Source organism: Natrix helvetica, assembly GCF_964273705.1.
Source record: "Natrix helvetica genome assembly, chromosome: 2".
NCBI lineage: Eukaryota > Metazoa > Chordata > Lepidosauria > Squamata > Natricidae > Natrix > Natrix helvetica.
The window spans coordinates 104,429,245-104,452,371 of record NC_138552.1 but is presented as its reverse complement, the minus strand read 5'-3'; the positions used below and the strand labels follow the sequence as shown (position 1 = coordinate 104,452,371).

General features: G+C 37.0%; 1 protein-coding gene across 2 annotated transcripts in view; it reads left to right on the top strand.

Annotated features, from left to right (window-relative positions):
- Positions 1 to 23,127, top strand: part of PAX5 (paired box 5) — a 227,668-nt gene that overhangs the window by 149,925 nt on the left and 54,616 nt on the right. For both annotated transcript variants that reach the window (XM_081943990.1, XM_081943991.1), the window contains one exon: positions 22,375 to 22,476. In XM_081943990.1, the coding sequence (XP_081800116.1) occupies positions 22,375 to 22,476 (102 nt within the window). The remainder of the gene's footprint in view (positions 1 to 22,374; positions 22,477 to 23,127) is intronic.

Below are 23,127 nucleotides of genomic sequence, written 5' to 3'. Positions count from 1 at the left end.
GTGGATGCTTGGATTACTATACCATTGAATATTAATGAAAGGTGTGGGGTTTCTATCATGATGTTGTACCCATCTAATTATGAACGGGATAAAATGGAATTGATGTAGTTCTGTATACAAGCATGAGAATCTCTGCTTACTTGCTTTTATTAAGCGTAGACACTTTCTGTTTTTATCATATTTAAGTGGTCAAATTATTCCTTCCTTCCTTTCTTCTGCAAACATGTAATATTCAGTCACAATAGTGTTAGTATTTTATTACTTACTGTGTTATGGAACACAAGTGTGGGATTGCACTATAGATTTAAGGCCTACTTGTTTATAGCTTCCTTAAATTGTGGTGGACAATATATTTATCAAAAACATAGGTCAGGTAAATATTTGTATTTTTAAAATTTATTTGTACATATTCAACTGTGTTTTAATTTATTAACATTTCAGGAAAGTTACTGAAGCTCACTACAAGAGCATTTGTCTAGTTGATATGATACCCACACGGAACATTGGCCAACTAACTAAATAAAAAGAAACTACACAAAGACAGTGTATTTGCAGATACATCTTTATTCTCCTTAGTTCTGCTTTCGGTGAGAGACATTTGTTCCATGCTGCTTTCTATTTATATGTAGAAGAAGCAATGCTGACCAAGATGGGGAATCGATGTCTTAGCATTACAGCTTTACAGCAGTATGGGGCTATGATTTCAGCAAGATTTGTGGTTTGAATGTTACAGCTTTAAATGGCAGATCCCCATACTACTGTCAGAGACAAACAGAAACAGTGTTGGTGGGTACTCTGCATTTCAGCGCATCCTCCAATAATTTTCCCCCCACTGCTCCCATTCCCTGGCTGCTAATTTCACGCAGGCACTTAAACATGATGGATAATTGTGTTCTGCTTATCAATGTTTAATTTAAGGGCTGTTCTGTCTGACCTGGATGCCCTCTGCAAAGAGCTGTGCCTCATTATTGATTTCACGGTCACACCTGTGACATTACCTGCTCTGTAGAAAGAAGGCTTTGACATTCCTGAGAGGCCATGGCAGCCAGACTTAATTGTCAGAAGAATAATCGAGTTAACAAAATCATTACAGCTGATCTGGATGTTACTACTATTTTATCTTTCCCCTAATTAGGTGGAGGGAAGCTCAGAGATCATCACTAGATTTGAGCTGCACCTACACTGGTATCTCGGTAACCAATAAAGGACAAATTATCTATTCTTTTTGACAAAGAGTAGATGTCCGTTTTTTTTTTTTTAATATCCTCTCTACTTCCCCTTTTGTGCTATTTTTAAACTTTGAAACCAAGACTGTATGCAAGAATGAATTGTTTTGTACTGGGATATAAAAGAAGGAAGGAAGGAAATAAGATTTGGAGTAAAACATTATTTTGGGTAGAAGGGATCCTGCATGACTTTTACTCACAGAATCCAATATTCTATTCATTACAGTGTCAAGCAGGTGGTTTTAAAAAAGCTAAGCTTTCCACTTAAGCTTTATTATTAAATAATAAGGCAAGTTACAAATTAATAGCATTCCAGACTCATTTCTGCATGACAGATTGCTGCCCCTGCTAAAATTGCCCCTTTTAGACTTGTTAAACTGGGAAATTATTTCAAATTAACTGTAAAGATAATCATAAGTATGTCACTTAATTTGTATAATACCTTCAGGATCCAAATTTAGAAAAAAAATATTTATCATTGTCGGTATACTGTGATATAAAATGCAAGACTTTTGCAATATCTAGATAATTGTCTGCTTTAATAAAATGCACCTTTTTACCTTTAATCATTATAATGCTCTAGTGAAAAAGTACCATATTTTTCGGAGTATAAGACGCACCTTTTTCCCTCAAAAAAGAGGCTGAAAATCTGGGTGCGTCTTATACACTGAATACAGCATTTTCTGCATCCTGAAACCCTGCCCCTTCACCAAAATGGCTGTGCATAGCCTTTAGGAGGCTTCCACAATGCTCCTGAGGGCTGGGGAGGGCAGAAATGAGCGAAAAACAGCCTGTTTTTTGCTCAATTTTGCCCCCGCAGCTCCCAGGAGCACTCTATAGGCCTTCTAAAGGCTATGCATGCCCCCTTTTTTTGGACAAAAAATGGACATATTTTCATGAAAAATGGGCCATTTTTTGCTTGTTTTGGGGGGGCCTCACTCCCCAGGAGCACTTTACAAGCCTCCTAAAGGCTATGCATGCCCTTTCTTTGAAAAAAAAAACCGTGCCCATTTCTGCGAAAAACAGACTGTTTTTGGGAGGTCTGCAGAGTGCAAAAACTTTTTTAAAAAATTTGCCTCTTCAAAATCTTGGTGCGTCTTATACTCCGGTGCGTCTTATACTTTGAAAAATACGGTATACTGTGGTCATATGCAATTCCATTTATAAATTCTAGAAATGAAACAAACATGAGCTTATATTCAATGTCCTTTTGTTCACAGCCAAATAACTGATATTTTTAACTTGGTATTAGGGAGATGGGCTGGCAGTCTCTTTCCAAATACATTTAAAATGGCAGAGTTTTTTTGGTTAAAAGATTCCTTTCAAGCTAGTGTATTATGGTAGACAGTGCAAAACCAATTATGTGCATCATTTATGTTACATATCATATGAGTCAAAACAACTGGACAGAAATAATTCTTTATTTGGAATGGAAATAATTATAGCCATTAATCCAGGAATTATAGAATGGAAACCCAACACTCTAAAACGTGAGAAAAAAACAAAAGCAAGCCACCTTTAAGAAGTGGGTATCCAACCTATTCCTAAAATCCTGCAGGGTGGAGAATTCAGTAGCTTGTTTTGCTGTTGAACAGCTCTTATTATAGGAATATTTCCCTTATATTTAAATGAACCTGTGTACCTGCAAGTTACATTCCTTATTTCTGGTCTTAGCTTCCACCTAGCTTATGCATCTTTTATATATCTGGACACTGATACCTTAGCTCAGCTTTTATTCTTCTCTCTGGGCTGAACATTCCAAATTCTTTCAGCTTGTCGAGTTCCTGTATCATCTTTGCAACTCTTCTATAAACCTTAATATCACTTTGGAAATATAAGGTACTTCAGGTATGGAGTACCAGGTGTACTCCAGGTATGGTTTTACCAATGAAGGTGGTGATAAAAGCGAATAAGGTCTTCATATGATTCTAATACGGTACTTTTTCTGATGCAGTCCAGAATTATGTTAGCCCTTTTAGCAGCTGTCTCACATTGCTGTCTTATTCTCAGCTTATTATCAATAATTATACCCAAGTCCTTTTCTGATGCAATGCTTCCAAGCCATGAATGTATGTGCTCTATATTTTTGGTCCTTAAATATACTTTACATTTACCTCATATTCCTCTTAAAGCAGTCTTTCAGACAGGGGTGAAATTCAGCAGGTTCTATTCTGACAGGTTCTAGAGAACTGGTAGTGGAAATTTTGAGTAGTTCGGAGAACCGGCAAATACCACCTCTGGCTGGCCCCAGAGTGTAGTGGGAATGGAGATTTTGCAATATCCTTCCCCAATAGTGGGGAGGGAATGGGGATTTTGCAGTATCCTTCCCCTGCCACGTCCACCAAGCCACGCCTACAGAACCTGTAGTAAAAAAAATTGAATTTCACCACAGCTTTCATACTAGTCCAGCCTAGGTTGCGGTCTCTTTCTGAGTGTTGGCCAAACTGCCAATTTTGTGTCATTTCTACATTGATAAAGAGCCCATTTATCCCATTAGACAAATCCCCATGAAGTCCCATTGATTCTTGCTTTCCAGTGATGAGCCATTAATATTAGCAAGCCAGTGATGGACTCACTTATTGTAGTCAGTCTGACCACGTTTTAACTATTTGTCCATAGGATTATAATATGGAAGGTTATCAGTTGGGAACAGGCCTGTTGAGGTAGGTTATAACTAAAGAATTCTCTTTGTCCACTGTAGTAGTTATCTCATAAAAAAGAGAAAGTAGATTATCATCATTATGATCTATTTTGGGCAAATCCATGCTAACATCTAGCAATGAAAGCATTGTCTTCAAGAGAATAGTGTGCTTTATTATTCACTACAATACAATAGTAGAGTTGGAAGGGACCTTGGAGGTCTTCTAGTCCAACCCCCTGCCTAGGCAGGAAACCCTATACCGTTCCAGACAAATGGCTATCCAACATCTTCTTAAAGACTTCCAGTGTTGGGGCATTCACAACTTCTGGAGGCAAGCTGTTCCACTGATTAATTGTTCTAACTGTCAGGAAGTTTCTCCTCAGTTCTAAGTTGCTTTTGTCCTTGATTAGTTTCCACCCATTGCTTCTTGTTCTGTCCTCAGGTGCCTTGGAGAATAGCTTGACTCCCTCTTCTTTGTGGCAACCCCTGAGATATTGGAACACTGCTATCATGTCTCCCCTAGTCCTTCTTTCTCTTAAGCTAAACATACCCAATTCCTGCAACCATTCTTCATATGTTTTAGTCTCCAGTCCCCTAATCATCTTTGTTGCTCTTCTCTGCACTCTTTCTAGAGTCTCCACATCTTTTTTACATCGTGGCGATCAAAACTGAATGCAGTATTCCAAGTGTGGCCTTACCAAGGCATTATAAAGCGGTATTAACACTTCACGTGATCTTGATTCTATCCCTCTGTTGATGCAGCCTAGAACTGTGTTGGCTTTTTTGGCAGCTGCTGCACACGGCTGGCTCATATTTAAATTCGCTGTAACATGCTCTAACATCTTTCCAGATATAATTACCAGGGTTGCATTTCTTTCATTTCCTGAAGACGAGGAACTCCTATGTTCATCCTTAGTCTTCCAGTGTTTAGAACTCCTTTTTTTTAGAACTTTAGAACTTCCAGTTTTTAGAACCCTTCAAAACTAGCTAACAGAAATTCTTTCAGCTCTTTGAGCCTGTTCCTTCTGTACTCTAAAATGTATTTCATTGGAGCTTGGGGACCTGAATGCATTCAAATGAACTAGAAGATCTTTTTCCACATCTTTACTGTCTTATATGCTCCCCTGTTGTGTTCATTTCCCCTCTATTCTACTCAAGTCACTATTTCCTTTAGATGTAAAGCAGAGACATTTCTTTAGATGTAAGCTATAAGTACCTTTACTTTATGTTACTTTGTTAAAACTTCTACCATCTGAAGTAAGTAAACACACCTTCTCCTTTCTCCTCTTCTTGTCATCATATCTGGAAAAAACCTCCTTCTTGCTGGATTTTGCTTCTATTAATAGTACTAATTCATTTCCTGGTTTTGCTTTCCTGACCTATATTTCTGAGCTCAAGCTTTATACATTTTCTTGGCATTTGTCTTCATTTCCAATAAGTGTTTTTTCCTAAGCTTTAATCCATTTCTTAAGGTAGGATAACACACTGAAATTTTCCCTGATTTTCATAAACAACATATTCTGAGTGTATCATTACACTGAATGTATCTGTGAGTTGATGGGATTTGGTCAACAGTATGTTGGCATACTCTACTTTCTCTACTCTGCTCTGCTTTGCTTCAGAGATCCTTTTGAGGAGCTGTGGTGGCATAGTGGTTAGAATGCAGTAGTGCAGTCTGAGTCTGCCCATTGCTAGGAGTTCAATCCTAACTGGTTAAAAGTTGTCTCAGCCTTTCACCCTTCAAAGTAAACTGAGGACACAGATTGTTGGAGGCAATATGCTGACTCTGTAAACTGCTTAAAGTGGGCTCTAAGGCTCTGTGAACGGTATATAAGTCTAAGTGCCATTGCTATTGTTATCCTAGGGTAAAACAAGGATTTGGTTGGGTTTGTGCATACTGACCAAAATATGGTCATACCAAGAAACTGACAGGCATTATCATTACTAACATCAGATAATGCCACATGCAGGCTAGTTTGACTAAGGCTAGTAATTAAGCCTATACCCCGTTTCTGTTACTAAAAACATATGTGAAAACCTTGAATGACTAAAACTATGAAGGATTGTTGAAGCCAATATTTAATTCAATGTGGCTTATGGAAATTTGTGACATGTAACAGGACTAAATAATAATTAACAGAGGAAAGAAATAAAAACAAGATATTTTGTGTATTTGTGAAAGTAAGAAAGAGGAAAGATACAATAAATCCAAAGGAACATGATTTGATCTTGAGGAATGGGAAATACAATGAGGGAAATGGAGGCTTAGGTTGAATTATGGCTTAAGGAGCTACAATGTATGTCATAAAAGTAATCCCATTTAAATTATTTTAGTGCATATGAAAATAGGGATTTATGACTTGGAGATGGTTGTATGTTATGCTCCACTAAATGGTTATAATGAAAGAATCAAATATGAGTTTTGGAAAAAATATATGCAAAATTCTAAATGAATGTGATCCGTGGAATGTGCAGAAGAACATAAGATAAAGGAAACTTAAGTCTGGGACAGAATTGTAACTTGAGAAAATACCTCACACAAGACACTCATTAATTCTTACAAAGGAGGGAAGGGGGAAGTGCATTCAGACTTACACGATTCTGTTACTATAACCTTATAATAAAAGCCATATTAGCCTGCATGACTTTAGTTTCCTCATTGGGACTACCATGACGAGGGCTAGTTGATGAGAATGAAAGTGGGAGTGATACAAGAGAATACTGAAAAGCTGATGAAGCCATTATATATCAGTCATAAAACTAGTCATAACATTGAGTCCAAACACATGGTACCTCAACTTATGACTGCAACAACCTTTGACCAAAATTCCATTGTGGGGTAAGTTGAAGACTACCTGAATAGAAATGAAAGTTAATATGAAAGTCTGAGAGTTAATATGAAAGTTAAGATGAAAGTCTGAAAGAAATGAAAGTCTGAGGCATAATTTCCACTAAAACCAGTCGCACTTCCTTGAATAGTACAGTGGAGACAAAATACAGAATGGATTAGATTGTAAAGAGATATTTTGCTTCCAAAGCTTTACTAGGATAGTGTCACCTCTCTGCTTTGTCTAGATCAGGGTTGGGAAACTTTAAACACTCAAAGAGCCACAAAGGTCCTAACCGGAAGCTCCCCATTCAATTCTGGGGCTGACTGGAAGTCCCCCCACCATAGAGTCTCCTCCTACCACGGCATCCTATTTCCTCTACCTGTCCTAACTGAAAGCCCTATCAATTGTGGAGCTGACTGGCGACAGGGAGCTGCAGCAGAGGGATGAAAGAGCCACTTGCAGCTCCAGAGCCATGGGTTGCTGACTCCTGGTCTAGATGTATGTAGTTTTATTGGCTCCAACTACATGCAGGAGCAAGGAGCTTTATCAAATCAGGTTCTTTCAGAAGCTGACAACTTTCGGATGGTTGTGTGTTGCATAAATACCTGTCAGGGATTAATCTGTGACAATTAAAACCACTTTTATATCTGACCTATTCTAAATCTGAACTTTGGTGTCCAGGGAAAGATGGTTCATCTCTTAACCTAATTCACCATTGTAGTGTCTGATCATGGCTCATCTTTTTAATCTCATTGAGTCACCAATCAGGGGAAAAAGAAAGAACAAATGGTCACATTTCTTATACTGGGGAAAGAAACATTTTAGTACAATGACAAGGAATCAAACATAAATCGTGGGGAAGATGCGTATGGAACTGAAGGATGGGCAAGTAGCCATGTGGCTCACCTGCACCCCCTCTCTTTTCTAATGTATCTTTTGCAGTAATTAATTACATCTCTTGCGGATTCCCTTCTTCCCTACTATTGCTGGCAATCACGTAGATAAAGTGAAAAAAAATGTTGGTGCCCTATGGTATTAAAAGTGAAGGGTTTTCACACTGTCAGTGTAATGAATGCTACAAGGGTTTGAAGTACTTGAGCATGGGGGACTTTTACTGTGTCATGTGTCTGGGAGTGACAACCCCCAGTGGTTAATTACTGCCATGGATGAAAGCTGAGCTGGTAGCAAAATGAGATAAGTTCATTATGAGCTAAATTTGAAGTTAATTGGATTCACATTTTCACCCATTAGTATACAAAGATAGACCCAGAAAGGCAGTTCTTTGTGAGAAGAAACTTGTGCATAAGCAAGTTATAGACTTTCTCCCTGCCCATTTGCCTTAACTTTTGTATTTTACATGCTTTTATATATTTGTTTTAAGAAGATTTTCTTATAAAAGCTTGTGATGCAGTCCTGCATAAAATTAGTCTGTTGAACAATGCTGGTATATTGACATTAAGTCCTGATGAGATTAATGGAGTTTATTCCAAGTAAGTGTACATAAAGGTTGCAGACTAAATTCAATGGAAGTTAAAGTGATTTAAGCAATTATATTCCTCATGAAATAATCATTTCAGAGAACTTGGTTGGATGATTGGTTTATCCAGTTTGAGACAGTAGTCACTTCGGGGTATTTTAAAAGACAGATATAAAACATGGTCTAAATCAGGGGTGTCAAATTGGCAGCCCACGCCCTGAATGCATCATGTGCAGGCCACGCCCACCCCAGCTTCACAAATGGGGAAAAACATTGTGAAACGTCACATGATGATAATGTGATACTGCAAGTTTGAAACCCGTGGTCTAAATGAAGCCCATTTCTAGAATTGTATATCAAGAAACACAATCCACTATATGAAATAAAGTTTAGGGCTACTTTCTTATTGCAATCAATTATTGAATCTATATTTTTGAGTACATATACTGTTCTTTTATTATGGACTTCATTATTTCATTATCATGTTTCATTATAAATACATTTAAAAAAAAGATTAGGACAGTGATTCAGCAAACATTTCACTGTTTTATTCATTCATTCATTTCAGTGGGAGATATTTAGAGAATTTTAGAGTTCTCTACATCACAGATATTTGTTTGCTTATTGTATAGATAATGTTCTTGACTGCCTTGAATGTGAACAGGAAAAATCTCAAGAATGATTTATAAGACTAACTCTCAAGAATTACATATGAGTAGCTTCTTTTATTGTTTTCCACCTGTAGCCAGACACTTGCCCGACTAAATGAATAAATGAATTTGTGTAACTACAGATATATTCTGGGAATAGCTAGGACAGAGCCATTTTAATGCTCTTTCTCCTGTCTAAACTTTCTAAGTTCTGCTGCCTATTTGGCCTCTGGAAAGCAAGCAACCCCTCCCTTCCAGGAACCCAGATTACATTCACCACAAAAGAACTGTGAAAACCCACCAGAGAGGGTTTAGTGATAAATTTTATTATCTGAATCTAAAACTGCAGCCTTTTAAATATTGCAACACTGACTATACATATGTTATTGGAACAGAGTCACATTATGTACAATGGGAAGATCGTCTTAGCATCTGATGTTTACTATTTCCAAGTTATAAGCATATCCAAAGGAGTTCTGCACTAGATCCAATAAATTAGATCTTCTACTCCTTCTTGATCCTTTACTTATTTGGCACATCTTCTTTGGAGGTCCTTAGAATTATAGCCCAACTGAAGAATGACAAAGCATCAGAAAGATACTTTATTCCCCAAGACCTCTTAAAATGAAATCCAAAAGCATTAACATCTTCAGGGAAGGCAATGTAGGGGAGGGGAGAGAAATCAGTCTGATGAAAGCAGGATTTCAGTCTCAGAATATATTCTCATTCCTTGTTTACATGTGTCACAATGCCTCACACATGTGAAAACAGATGTCCTTGTGGTGTAATGCTGCTTTTACCATTCTGACAATTATTTGATGTAGGTCCTGATGCAACTTAACCTGGGTTATAGATATTACTTGCTCTTAGAAAAACACACAACTTCTAACATGGTTTATTGATGTCTGTCAACAATGCTACTCTCTACTGTTCAAATTTCCAAGGTGCTGCCACAAAGAAGAGGGAGTCAATCTATTCTCCATGAAGCAATGGATGGAAGCTAATCAAGGAGAGAACCAACCTAGAAATAAGGAAACATTTCCTGACAGTTAGAACAAGTTGTTCAGTGGAACAGCTTGCATTCAGAAGTTGGTGCTCTGTCACTGCAGGTTTTTAAGAAGAAATCAGACAACTATTTGTCTGAAATGGTATAAGGTCTCCTGCTTGAGCAGGGACTGGACTAGAAGACCTCCAAGGTCCCTTCCAATTCTGTCATTCTGTCATTTAGTTTGGACCCTGATATAGCTATGGAACAGGTCAAGCAGAGAACGTTTGATTTATGATCTACAAAAGGTCAGCTCAAATTCTTTATAATGTTGCTTGAGAGAACTTAGTCTCCTTTATGCTGTCTATGGATATTTTTATAATAGCCTCTCTGCTATAAATAGAACATTCACATTAATGAGATTCATCATTCTATCCTCAAAACTAGGTAGAGGTATAGACGGAGTCAGTTGCATACCTTCTGCTAAGCTGCCCTGATCTCTTCTTACTCTTTTATCAATATTCAATTAGAACATTAGCCTGCAATCCCATTGCCTTCAGACAAGATGGGTGGCACATAAATCCAATAAATAAATCCATCTACAGAATAAATATTACTGGATTCAGTGGGACTTACTTCTGATTAGGAGCCTACTGCTTGTATGCAAGTTTCATATTATGTTCTTTAACTCTTGTTTTTATACACCCATGCACATACAAACACACACACACTTTGCATGAAAGTACTGTTTCTGTAACAGAATTATTGTTGTTTCAGATGAATAGAAAACCCGGACCATTGATTTCAACCTCCAGAAGATGGATGATTGAAAAATTAATTGCCATTCTTTTAATTTATCCTTAAATGAGTAGTTGTACAAAAATGCCTTTGAAAGACAATGTAATTGCAGACTTTACCACTATTCCTTCCCCCCACCAAAGTTCTTCAGTGAGTTTGCATTCATATCTATGTGTCACTTATTTCTTGTACTTAGTTTTGGTTCCTCTATCTGTTCAAAGCCAGTTAACAAATAGCTGCTTGTTGCCATATTTGTTGAATCCATGAAGATCATATCCTGGAGTAGAGCAGCAAAATATGAACACCAGTGTAATCTGTAGATTCTTCTCTTGCAACCTCCCACATCATTTCTATTTACAATAATATCTTTGATCTTTATGTAGATTCTGTAGATTATATACTGTACCCAGACAATAAAATTTATTTTGTTTGCCAATTGCCCACCTTTTTAGAAGAAGGACAAGGGCAAACTGGACTCTTTAAATAGGGTATCTGAAATGATGTCACTGTGCAGCAAGGTATTCTCTCTTGTTCAAAAAGCAGTATGTGTAGAAGAAGGGATTTCAGATACGGCAAAGCAGATTCTGACTGAACGTTAGAAAAATTTCCCGAAACCAAGAGCAGTTTGACAGTAGAACCAATTACCTGGAGATGTGGTGAGCTTCTCTTCACTGAAAGTTTCAAGTCGAAGCTAGACAGCCATCTGTCAAGGATGCTTTAATTTGCATTTCTGCATTGAGCAGAGGCTTTGATTCAATGGCCTAAGGAGTCCCTTCTAACTCTATGATTTTATGGAGCAATAGACAACATTCTGGAGATCAAAAGAGGGCAATGAGTAGTCTTGTGGGTGCCAGTTTGCTTTCTGATAAATGAGGTTTTGTGACTGGCTATGTCACTACGGCAGCATTTCATGAATGTAAAAGCCACCTATCATGACAATCATTTTTATCAGAATGTCGGCAACCTGCTCTCAAGATTCTGAGAACGTCCACCACTCCAAGGGGTTGTCTGTTCTTGCTGTATCCTGTGGTCTTTGAAACAACATATTGGACATGATTAATGACCACAGACAACAGGGTCAGATTTCTCTGACTGCGATCATACCTATATGACACCAAGCTTCCATTAGGATGGAAAAATGGGTATATCTACTAACATTTGTTCAGAAACTACTGGAAGAAATAGTGGCATAAACTAACAAAACATCCTGGAATTCAAAGGTTTATTTTTTCTTAGCAGCTTTTATGACTTAAGCAGGAAATGTTTATCATAAGTTTCTACCCCAGTGCGTTTTTCAAAATGAACAACCAACACTCAAGTGTCTAGGAAAGAAGCTTTATTAAGCTTCACATTAGAATGTGAAAAGCAGTAAGTAAGTACTGCAACCACGTATTTAGTTTTTCACTGAAGGTTGCAAACAATTGATTATTAGCAAAATGTAAACTGCCAAATTTCAGCTAATTAATTATCTGGAGTGTTCGGTGCTAACTGTCAACAATATCCCTGCATCCAGCAGACAAGAGTGAGCTGTATATGTTCCCTCTGTCATTGACAGTGACATACAGTCAGCCCTGTTAGAGTTGACATAAGGTCATATTTTCCTCTCCAGTGAGACTGGGGCATCTACAAACTGTCGGTTGGCGTTTTTAAACTATGATATTACAAACTCCACAGGCTCCTGTGATCTGTTTTACATTCCTTTGTTCCTGAGTTTCTTGAGCTGGTGAAGACCGAGTCAAAGAATTGTTCCTAATTTCTAAGCTTTGTATTTCTGACTTAAGTTTACAGGGAAACAAAAAACAAAAGGCAACACTTTTAACAGTTGATTCAACTCCCAGCTTTTATCTAATTAAGAGCTGCTAATAGGTATCACTTTGGCAATCAATTTTTATCCCTCTTAGTCCCACTGAATCGCACCTTGCTAAGTGGATTTTGACTTTTGATTGGATCCTAAGTGATTTTAGAATAATGGTAGCTTGCTAGTTTTATGGCTGTAAAGTAAAAGTAATTTAGTACTACAACAGTGGGTGCTGCTGAAATTTCTACTCTTACATTGATGCAGTACACACACTTTTCTGAACATAAGATAGCATGTACAAGGTGTGGTGCAATATGAGATTTTTGATATTACAAGGGCTCATAAGTTCTGCGAGGTGCTGTATAAATAGTAGTGAAACGATTTAGCATAAGCAACATGGATGATGGAGATGGTGGTGATGATGACCTTTGGAAAGACTTAACGCAGTAATGGAATTAAAGTACTGGAGGAGGCCAGGTTGAAAACAGGATATCCATAGATTGGTTTATACTTTTTGATTGATAGTAACTGGGTGCTATTTGGTGCTTTGAATTCAAAGGCAAAGAAGATATGTTGGGGTATGAAAGGGTGTAAAGAGCACTTATCTGTTAGGCCCTAAACTACCTGTGACTTTTCCCAATATTACACAATTAAACTTGAGAAAACGTATAGCTGCTATAAGGTACACTGCTTTGTACCCCTGCATGTTCTAATGCTTTCCCCCCTTTGAATCTGAGTGGGCTGCAAAACTGTATTGGACACAGCCCATCAAAACTTCATGATTCCTGTCTATATGATTTACTATCAAAATACACTAGCGTAACATCAGAATATCATGGTTCAGTTGAAATCTTAAGGTGGTTTTTGTAAATTCATGGCATAAGAGAGATTACTTGTTCAAAGCTTTTACTGTGATTGTTTTTTAATACTGTCAGCCATTTTTCATCAAAGGGAGAAAGGTTTGTAGAAAACAAATAATAAGTTTGGTTATTAATGGACTAACAGTGAGCTTTGGGGCCTTGAGTTTAACCACCATTTGGCATGATTTCTCATTGGCAGATTATGGATAATTGCCTTTTATTAAGTTTTACTTTTGTTTTCTATTTTCTACATCCAATATATTTTTGTCAATAAAAAAGAAGTGCTAATAATACAAGCATATGAGGGTTTGAAAATAATTAAACATAAATTATTGATCAGAATTTATAGTATTTGTAGCACCATGGGGAGTAGGTCACATCAGAGATAATGGTTGCTGTCTGTCTTTCCATTTGCTTGTGTAACATGGTCTTTAAAAGGGTTCTTTGGTAGACTACAATATAAATAATTACTGGGAACTAAATCTGAAACTCTTTCATGTAAATTAGAGTCTTTCAAGCCATATTCTGCAGATACTTAGGGTTGTGCATAAAAACTTGATGGGATTCTGTGAAAGGCTAAGTGGGAAAAAGTATACTCTAACCAGTTTTCCTTCAGTACGGCTTTGTTTCTTGATCAATGATTCCACAATTTTATGCATTTATTTAACACCTTTGTTGGCTTGAAAAAAAGTTTGAAAACTTTTAAGTTCTTGATGCAGCACACAATCTATAAAAGGTAATTTCTGATAAAGAATCCAGCATACTACATCCAGAGCTGATCTCACAATAGTTGCAACCAAACAGAGTTGTGCAATATAAGATTTATATTGTATGATTTTAAGAGTTTTTAAGCACTCTAGAACTCAGCCAGAATGGCTGTACAGAATGTACACAATCCAATCTAAAGAACTTTGGACTCATTGGTTTCAATGGAAGCAATAACCATGGGATTAAAAACTACATTCCCACGCATATATACTCAGAATGGGATTCTGATGGGTTCAATTTCATTTATTCCCACCATAAAATAGGGATATGTAGAGCCCAGGGGAAGTTTGAATCTTTTAGTTACATTGTTACAAGAAATCCTCCCTTCCCCAGATTTCATTTTACTGGTTTCATTATTCATTTGTGTTTATTTTGGTGTATGTATATTAAGAGTAGATTAAAGAGAGGTGATGACAAAAGCTTTAGTAACCCCAAGCATAAAGTGCATAGGATGAAATTTTAAATAGAACTCGCAACGAATGTAAGATTTTTCATCCATTGCTATAAAAATCTCTAATGAGTTTCAGCTGAAGAAAAGGGAAGAATTAGACTATGAAAGTAAACATACACTTAATTTTTTTTAATAAACAAAAGCATTACTGTGAAATAGCTGTTTATTCATTGTTTCACTTGGGCCATTTATCTAGCTGTGCTTTTCATCAAATAGAATACTAATACTTTGCTTAATACTTGAATAACAACACAAGATTTTTGCACTTGGTGAGATATATTACTATGCCTGACAATAATTTCTAACTCTGTCAAGAAATCAAAATAATACTGGTGATTCTTAAAGGAAAGAAAACCCACACATTTTTGTCTTCAATTTGGTATGTATGCATGACCCTCTCAGAAGAGCAATTGCCTGTTGATGTTTTCCAGATATAATTAAAGGGAAAGTATGGAGTTTGGGATTTCTAATTAAGTTAATTAAGTGGAAGATTTGATTTTGCTGGAAAGGCTGCCACAGGTGGAATGCAGCCAGCCTGTAGCAGAAACTAGGATCATCAACCCCTGTGAGAATAGATGAATGATTAGATCAGAAATGACCTCGGACCTCCCATCCAGCTCTGGTTTCGGGGCAACCAGAAATAGATATTGACTTCTGAAGTTAGCCTGTTTAACAGGTTGCAGATCATACTTTTTGATCTGGACCAAATCTCTGATCACTTACTCACTCTTTACTATGCTTGGAATCTGAGCTAGCTTCTTTTTTGACCTGTATAAAGCTATGTGGCCTTGGATCCTGGTCCAAACTTATTTTTAGTCCAGTTTCTCTTTCTCTTCAATACTAACTCCTGGATCAACTAGGTTGAAAGAAAGGAATTGAATTAGATTTTAGACATTAAGTCTATCAGTCTCAATATGGTCATTGGCAGTAGAAGAAGCTAATTTATAAATGTGTGTATGTAGGTGTCTGCCTATCTATCTATCTATCTATCTATCTATCTATCTATCTATCTATCTATCTATCTATCATCTATCATCTATCTATCTATCATATCTACCGCATCTATCTATCTATCCAAATCCTGGATTTGGATTTGATTTAGGACCACACAATTCCCTGCTGGTGACAGCATAGCTTCATCTATTTAGATTTTTGGGGGTAATTTTAAAAAATATTTTAAAACTTGCTTTATGTCTTATACTGTACATTTATGGAACTCCCCTTTTGGGACATGTTGTTTATTTTATGATTTTGGTTTATGACAGTAACAAATGTTAACTGTTTAATACTGCCATTTTGCCATATGAACACATTTTATTAATCAACGTTTATTTTAAAGACATCTAATTTTTCAATAACTAAATGAAGCCAACCAGTTTCTTTGTAAAAGGATGCCCAACTCTCCAGTGCACGTGAAACAATGATTGAATTAATAATAATGCCATAGTCAGAGTCCCAAACAGAGGTTCTAGGGGGTAGAGAGAGGGCAGATGATAATATCAGTGATCCTTCCATACATGTGTTGTCCAGGGATGGCTAAATAGGCACTGGCCTAGGGTGTCATAGTTTAACGGCACCAACACTATGCTTCTTCCAATGTATTCTAAAAATGCAGGTCTTTGCATCTGCAGGAGGTAGTGCTATCTCTCGATGTGGCCTAGGGACACCATGTAGGCATCAGCTGGCCTGGGTGTTGTGACATGGCATGCATGTTGAAAGAGGCATAGTTTGTGATGCAATTGTGCAACCCTCCTTGTAAGAATTTGACAAAAGCATCAGACTCTTCAGAGACTTCTGGACCCAATCAATACTAAATTGCAAAGTCTCCTTTAAGCTACATTTTAGTTCTCATCATTGATGGATGTGCCCACAAAGTTTTCTTGGCAACAGTGCAAAAAAATGTTGTCACTGTTTTCTTCCACAGCTTTTTTTTTAACTTCCAGGTCTAAGGCCCTGGGATTTCCTGATATTCTCTCATACAAGTACAAACCAGTCCCGAGTCACTTTTATTCCAAAGCAAAATATAGTCAGCCAAGGACTATCACATACACAGCATTAATTGACTCTTATTTCAAGGTGCCAGGTGACCTAAATTAGCCTTTCAAAGTTGAGGTGTTCTTTAGTATTTGCATGCTTTACTCTTCTATACGTATGGCCCTACCTGTCAAAATTAAAATTAACCCACATTTCCACCAATGAAGCTGTCTGAAAAAAAGTCTTGCGACATTTACAGAAATCATTCTGATTCTTTGGCAATCATTTGAGTAGTGCTAAAATTATTTCATAACTCTTACCATTCAAATATGGTGCCATCTAGTATGATAAAGAGATGGACATACCACTATTGAGCATCTGGATATTGAGGCTGTTAATTAGAATGTAAAAGGCAATTAATTTGTTGTGTTGCATGACAGTCTATATTTGTACACATGACAAGCTATGCCTGTTGCAATTTCCTTTTGTACACAGCTATTAAATGTATTACATCCCTTTCTCTTTACATATTGACTACTTTCAAATACACGTGGTACCACATTGTTTCAGATTTCATAAAACAAAAATCTTGGATCGTTTTGCATTTAGTGCACAATTTCCAAATTATTTCAAAATATGATTTTTCACTTTTCCCAATAGCTAGTACTGGGGGAGGAGAAGAGAACACATCAGTTATAATTATCCCTTGACTAATATTTCATATCATGTTTTTGTTTTACAAAAAAGGGAAAACCCTATGGGATGAGTTTCACCTACTTAGACCTTCAAAACAAGACATTCAGTCAAACCATCAGCAATATGGCAGGTATTTACTAACACCACATGCCAGGAAAGAAGGTCATTGTTGATTGGCTGGTTGATTTAAAGCCTCCTCTTGCTGATTGCCTCTGAAACTATAGGTATGCCTGTATGGAATAATTTATTGTCATTATTGTTATAATACACTGGAAGTTCTCGTGTTAGTGAATGCAGTGGCATAAACATTGCAAAGCAAATATCAGTTTATCGGTTCATTAGAACTCTATTTCACATAAAACCTGTTTGCTTCCACAGCTTTTTTTCTTCCTGATAATGTCCAGGTCTTGCTATACCTCGTACTAATAGTTTAGAAAAGGTCTTTAGCCCTTTCTATTCAGGCCTTTAATGCTTGACTTATTTCTTCAGTCAGACTCTATATAACTCACAATAATTTTCTAAGCCTTTTATTTCTAGAAAACCAAGACATTGTCTCTCAGGGATCAATTTTGCTTAATAAAAACATATTCTGCAACTCTATTGCATAATTATGGACATAGATAAGATGCATTCTGTATCTTTATCTCAACCCTTCTTCCTAGCATCTGTCACAAGGTTGCTGGCTATCAAGGTCCAGACCAGAGGTGGTATTCAGCAGGTTCTGACCAGTTCTGCAGAACTGGTAACGGAAATTCTGAGTAGTTCAGAGAACCTGTAAATACCACTTCTGACTGGCCTTGCCCCCATCTATTCTCTGCCTCCCGAATTCCAGCTGATCAGGAGGAAATGGAGATTTTGCAGTAACCTTCCCCTGGAGTGGGGAGGGAATGGAGATTTTATAGTATCCTTCCACTGCCATGCCCACCAAGCCATGCCCACCAAATCATGCCATGTCCACCAAGCCACGCTCACAGAACCAGTAGTAAAAAAATTGAAATCCCACCACTGGTCCAGATATAGGGCTTTCCCAAACCTTGGGTCTAAGATGGCAGGTTTACCTGAATCTCAACCCTATACAAAGCAATCCCATTGTATAGCAATAGCAACAGAAATTAAGAGCAGAAATCTTCCCAATTTAGTAATCTTTTATGATCCAAATATGATACAAATATATGTGTACATAATATATATATATGCATGCAATACTCTGCCTGCAGGAAGTGAGAGGATTCAAGAGGTTCTGAACCAAATTTGCAACTTGGGCTTCACATTAGTTCTGTTTCATATGAGTTGATGGTTGTTTAACCCTTAACTATCTCATAATGTTCAAACTCTTCACTGGAACTACATTTAAATTTTTTAATAAGAACTCAATTGAAATTTTGATTCACTTTTTGTTAGGCTTTCAACATTTTAAAGTGTGCTACATCCAGAGGAAACTAGTTGGTTTGTTACTCTGGAAATCTATATGTTCTTAATATTTTGTAACAAGGAGGATGAGCTGGAACTAAAGATATTCCCGTTACAAAAAGAACAACAGACAAACAAACAAGCAAACAAATAAGACAAATCAAGTTCTTGTGGGTGGCCCAAATTCCATGCGTTGCCAACTTAGGTTTGCCAATTCCATTTGAAACCAACCCTAAAATGTCCTTTCCCTAAAAAAATATGTTTATGTATGTTTTTTTCTTCTGAAGTATGTGCATGTATGTATGTATGGTAAATGTATGTACGCACAGACAAAGCATGAAAAATAGTAAATAATTTAATTAGTAACTTTGGATTATAAATAATTGCTTGTAAATAAGGTATCTCATTTAGAAAATATACATACAAGCCACTCTTTCTCATACTCATTCACATACAAGACAAGCCCTCATTCTCCTCCTTCCAAATTGAAACACAAAAAAGAAGAAAATGTTACCATTTGAGTAAGAGTAGAAGATAAATAAAGGGACACAGTGGCTCAGAAGCTAAGACACTGAGCTTGTCGATCAGAAAGGTTGGCACTTCGGTGGTTCAAATTCCTAGTGCCGCATAACAGAGTGAGCTCCCATTACTTGTCACAGCTTCTGCCAACCTAGCAGTTCGAAAGCATATAAAAATGCAAATAGAAAAATAGGGACCACCTTTGGTGGGAAGGTAACAGCATTCCATGTGCCTTCGGCATCTAGTCATGCCGGCCACATGACCATGGAGATGTCTTCGGACAGTGCTGGCTCTTCGGCTTTGAAATGGAGATGAGCACCTCCCCCTAGAGTCAGGAACGACTAGCACATATATGCGAGAGGAACCTTTACCTTTACCTTAGAAGATAAATGTCTGGGAACCACTGAGAAGGAAAGAAAGAAGAACAAAAAGTAGTTTCAGAGTAAAGAAAGGGGCATTTCAGGGAATCCAAGAAGCTTTTTTTTATTAGATTAACAGAATCTTGAAAGCATATCAAGATTTCCTAGAAAGGTATCAGAAAAATGGCCCAGTCATGTGACCAACATAATTTTACAATCTTTTTTTGCGAAAATCATACAGTGGCTGCCATGGTCATTAAGTGTACCAGTGGTTCATTATAAGCTCAGATTTACCAAAAAACTGGAAACACCAGGTTTTGGTCAAATGGTTGCTAAACACATTACCGTGGAACTGCAAGTGGTCATAAATATGGTCCAGTTGTCAAGCATTTGAAATTTAGTCACATGACCATGGGGGGGGGGCAACCATTAGAACTTTGAATCTGGGTCATAATTAATCCGAGGTGGGTTCATTGTAATTCTGAATGGTCTCTGAGTGACCAACCCTAAGCTGAGGACTACCATTACTTTATAACAGGGGTGTCCAAAGTTGGGAACTTTAAGACTTGTGGACTTCAACTCCCAGAATTCCCCAGCCAGCATGGCTGGCTGGGGAATTCTGGGAGTTGAAGTCCACAAGTCTTAAAGTTCCCAACTTTGGACACCCCTGCTTTATAAAAAACAAATGAAGGTTGAGTTGAGTTTTTTTCTGGTACTTCCTACTTTCCTAGGACTGAGTTGCTTTTTTCCCTCTCTTAACAATCCATTGCTCTTTCCACCCCTTCCCACACTCACATCTACATTCCTCCACAGGTGGGAAGATAGAATATGGTGACACTGAAACAGAGAATTCAGGCAATCACAAACAGATAGAAGGAAACCACAACAAGGGGTTATTTAGATATGATTCTGTAAATTGGGTGTAATTCAGTCAGGTATGCAGTATCTTTTTCTCCAGTCTATGTGTGCTGTATTAAAATTGAATATTTATTCTGAGATGGATAAATTATCCTCACTTCTTTGATTAGAGAAAAGACATTATCTACATTTGTTGGTGACTAGAAATTTTTTACAAACTGTTGGCCTAGAAAAAAAAAGAATGTGATTCATGGCTTTGATGATTTAGACAGGGTAGATTATAGAAAGAAGAACATTATGATATAATATTTAAGAGAAAGTTTGAAATATAATTGTACTTATAACTGATGTGAAGAATTTCAGAAGCATTCTGTATGTCTTTTATCTTTCTTTTGTATTCTTTATCTTTTTTCTTTTCTTGCATTTTTTCTTTCCCTTCGCTTCTTTCTTTTTATTTTTCTTCCTTGCTTTAGTTTTTGTTTTCTTTTTTCAAAATTCCCACAAAATTTCTTTTTTTAAAAAAGAAAATGAATGTTTATCTATTTGCTATGTCTGAGCCATTGTTATGCAGTAGTTAAGGGGAGGGATTAGGAACAAGGAGAAACAGATTCTGGTCTTTTCAAAGACATGGAAGACAGCTGGGTGATTTGGGCCAATCACTCTCTATCAGCCCTAGACTAGTAAGTAAAACAACATCTATCTACTAATACTCACTGGACTAGTGTGGTGGATAATGGTACATCACCTTCAATAAAGTGCCCTTCATCCTACAGTGGATTGATTTCAGCTGATAATAATAAAGTATTCATGCAGTCCCCAGATCCCAATAGATAGGTGGTTTACATTAATCAAAAAAATAGTATCCAATAGTGCATATACTACTCATCAAGCCCAAACCATCAAATTACTGGAGCACAAACAATAAATATGATCAGATATTTTATAACTGTCATAGACACAGGTATTCATTTCTTTTTTGTATTAATGTATTGATATTATTGGATAACTCTTTCTATATTATCTGTTTTTGAAATCCTGTTTTTCACCATTCAGGGAAATCACACTGAACTTCTTGCAATGTTAGTAGCTCATTCTACTGAGAATGTCTTGTATTAATCACTTATTCAAACGGGGATCCTAGAGAAACTATCAAGAAAAATCTTACTTTGGTGTAAGCAGCTGGAATGTAAAATATCTACCTGAAATTATAAAACAGACTTTGCCCCCCTGTCCTGACCCAAAATTAGTTTTGTTGTTATTATCTGATGGTTCATATAAGGATCTGATTCACAATGAGCTTGTCATATTTTTGTTACTGACAGTTTGAGTGGAAATAGCCAAAAGGTGTAGCATTCTCACCAAGTCATGTTGAACATATTAAAGAGAGGGGCAAATAGTCCTGTCAGAAAAGTAAATGCATCAACTCAGACCAGATTTCTGCAACCTGGTGCCCTCCAGATATTCCGGCATTGCCCAAATTGAGAGTATCTATCTGTATGTAGGGAAGCTGAAGCAATACATCATAATATATACTACCCAGCAATATTAAACAGAGCAGTGATGATGTTTCTTAAACAGGGTACATCTATCATCTATCCATTAGTCTTGTTGAAGCTATTGGGATAATCATCTAGTTACATACAGGCCACATTCAATTCATCCGTCAGTTCTTCTATTATTTAACTACACTGCACTTGGATTGAAAAGAACGGACTGTGGCTCATTGTATTTTTTAAATCACTCGCTTCTCTTTTTGTGTTGCTGAATTATATATTTAAAAAGAAGGGACAAGGAACAAGTTGTGTTCAAAATTGCCTTGCTTTTAATTTGTTTGTAACACTGTGTGGTGCAGTTGCTGCCGATCTCTTACTTGTGGTGCTTATAAATAAAGGAAAATCTTTCTCATGCCTGACAAAGTCAAGCTTTGGTGGAGGGGAGGGGGCATCCCACTTTGGTATTTGCAGTTGAGTTTTGACAAATGCACGGCCTGTGTTTTGGGTGTTAAGGGAAATGTAAAAATATGTCTAGATCTTGTGAATGCTCACGTGGCAATTTGTTTGTTTGATTTTTCAGGTCGTGATTTGGCAAGCACAACCCTCCCTGGATACCCTCCACACGTCCCCCCTGCTGGACAGGGCAGCTACTCTGCTCCAACGCTGACAGGGATGGTGCCTGGTGAGTTTTCATTAAAAAAAAGAAGGGGAGGCATGGGAAGTAGGAATGAAAGCAATGACTTTCAGCCACAAAGCCAAGGATTTCCTTTGTGCTCCTTTTACATGTCAGTTGCGTCTAGATTTACAAACCTGAAGGCAAGGAGAGATGTTAAACACACAAATTAAGTAACTGCCTTTCTCTGTAATTGTATTATGACAATGATGTATATAACTCCTGGAAAATTAGACCTTGACTTCAAGCTGATTGGAGGGAGACTGATTTAAAAGAACTGGTGGAATAGGTGCTAAGAGAAGTTATTCAGTCAAAATATGTCTGGAAGGAAGCTTCCTGTTGAATACATATGACAAGAGATATGTAAGATTAATATTGGGATAATTTGCTTGTTGCATTTTTAGCATGTGAATCATTTAAATTAACTTGGTTATAAACATTTTTCACAATTGTACCTGTGGGTTCTCATACTTGGACGTGACATACTTAATCTGTACAGGTAGTCCTCAACTACAACTAATAAACTTTGTTTAATAACCACTCAAAATTACAATGCCGCTAAAAAAAGGGAGTTATAACCTGACAGTGTACAACACAGCTTAAAAAGACAACAATAATCAATAAAGGAGAATATTTGTAGCTCAGGGCTGAAATGAAGGA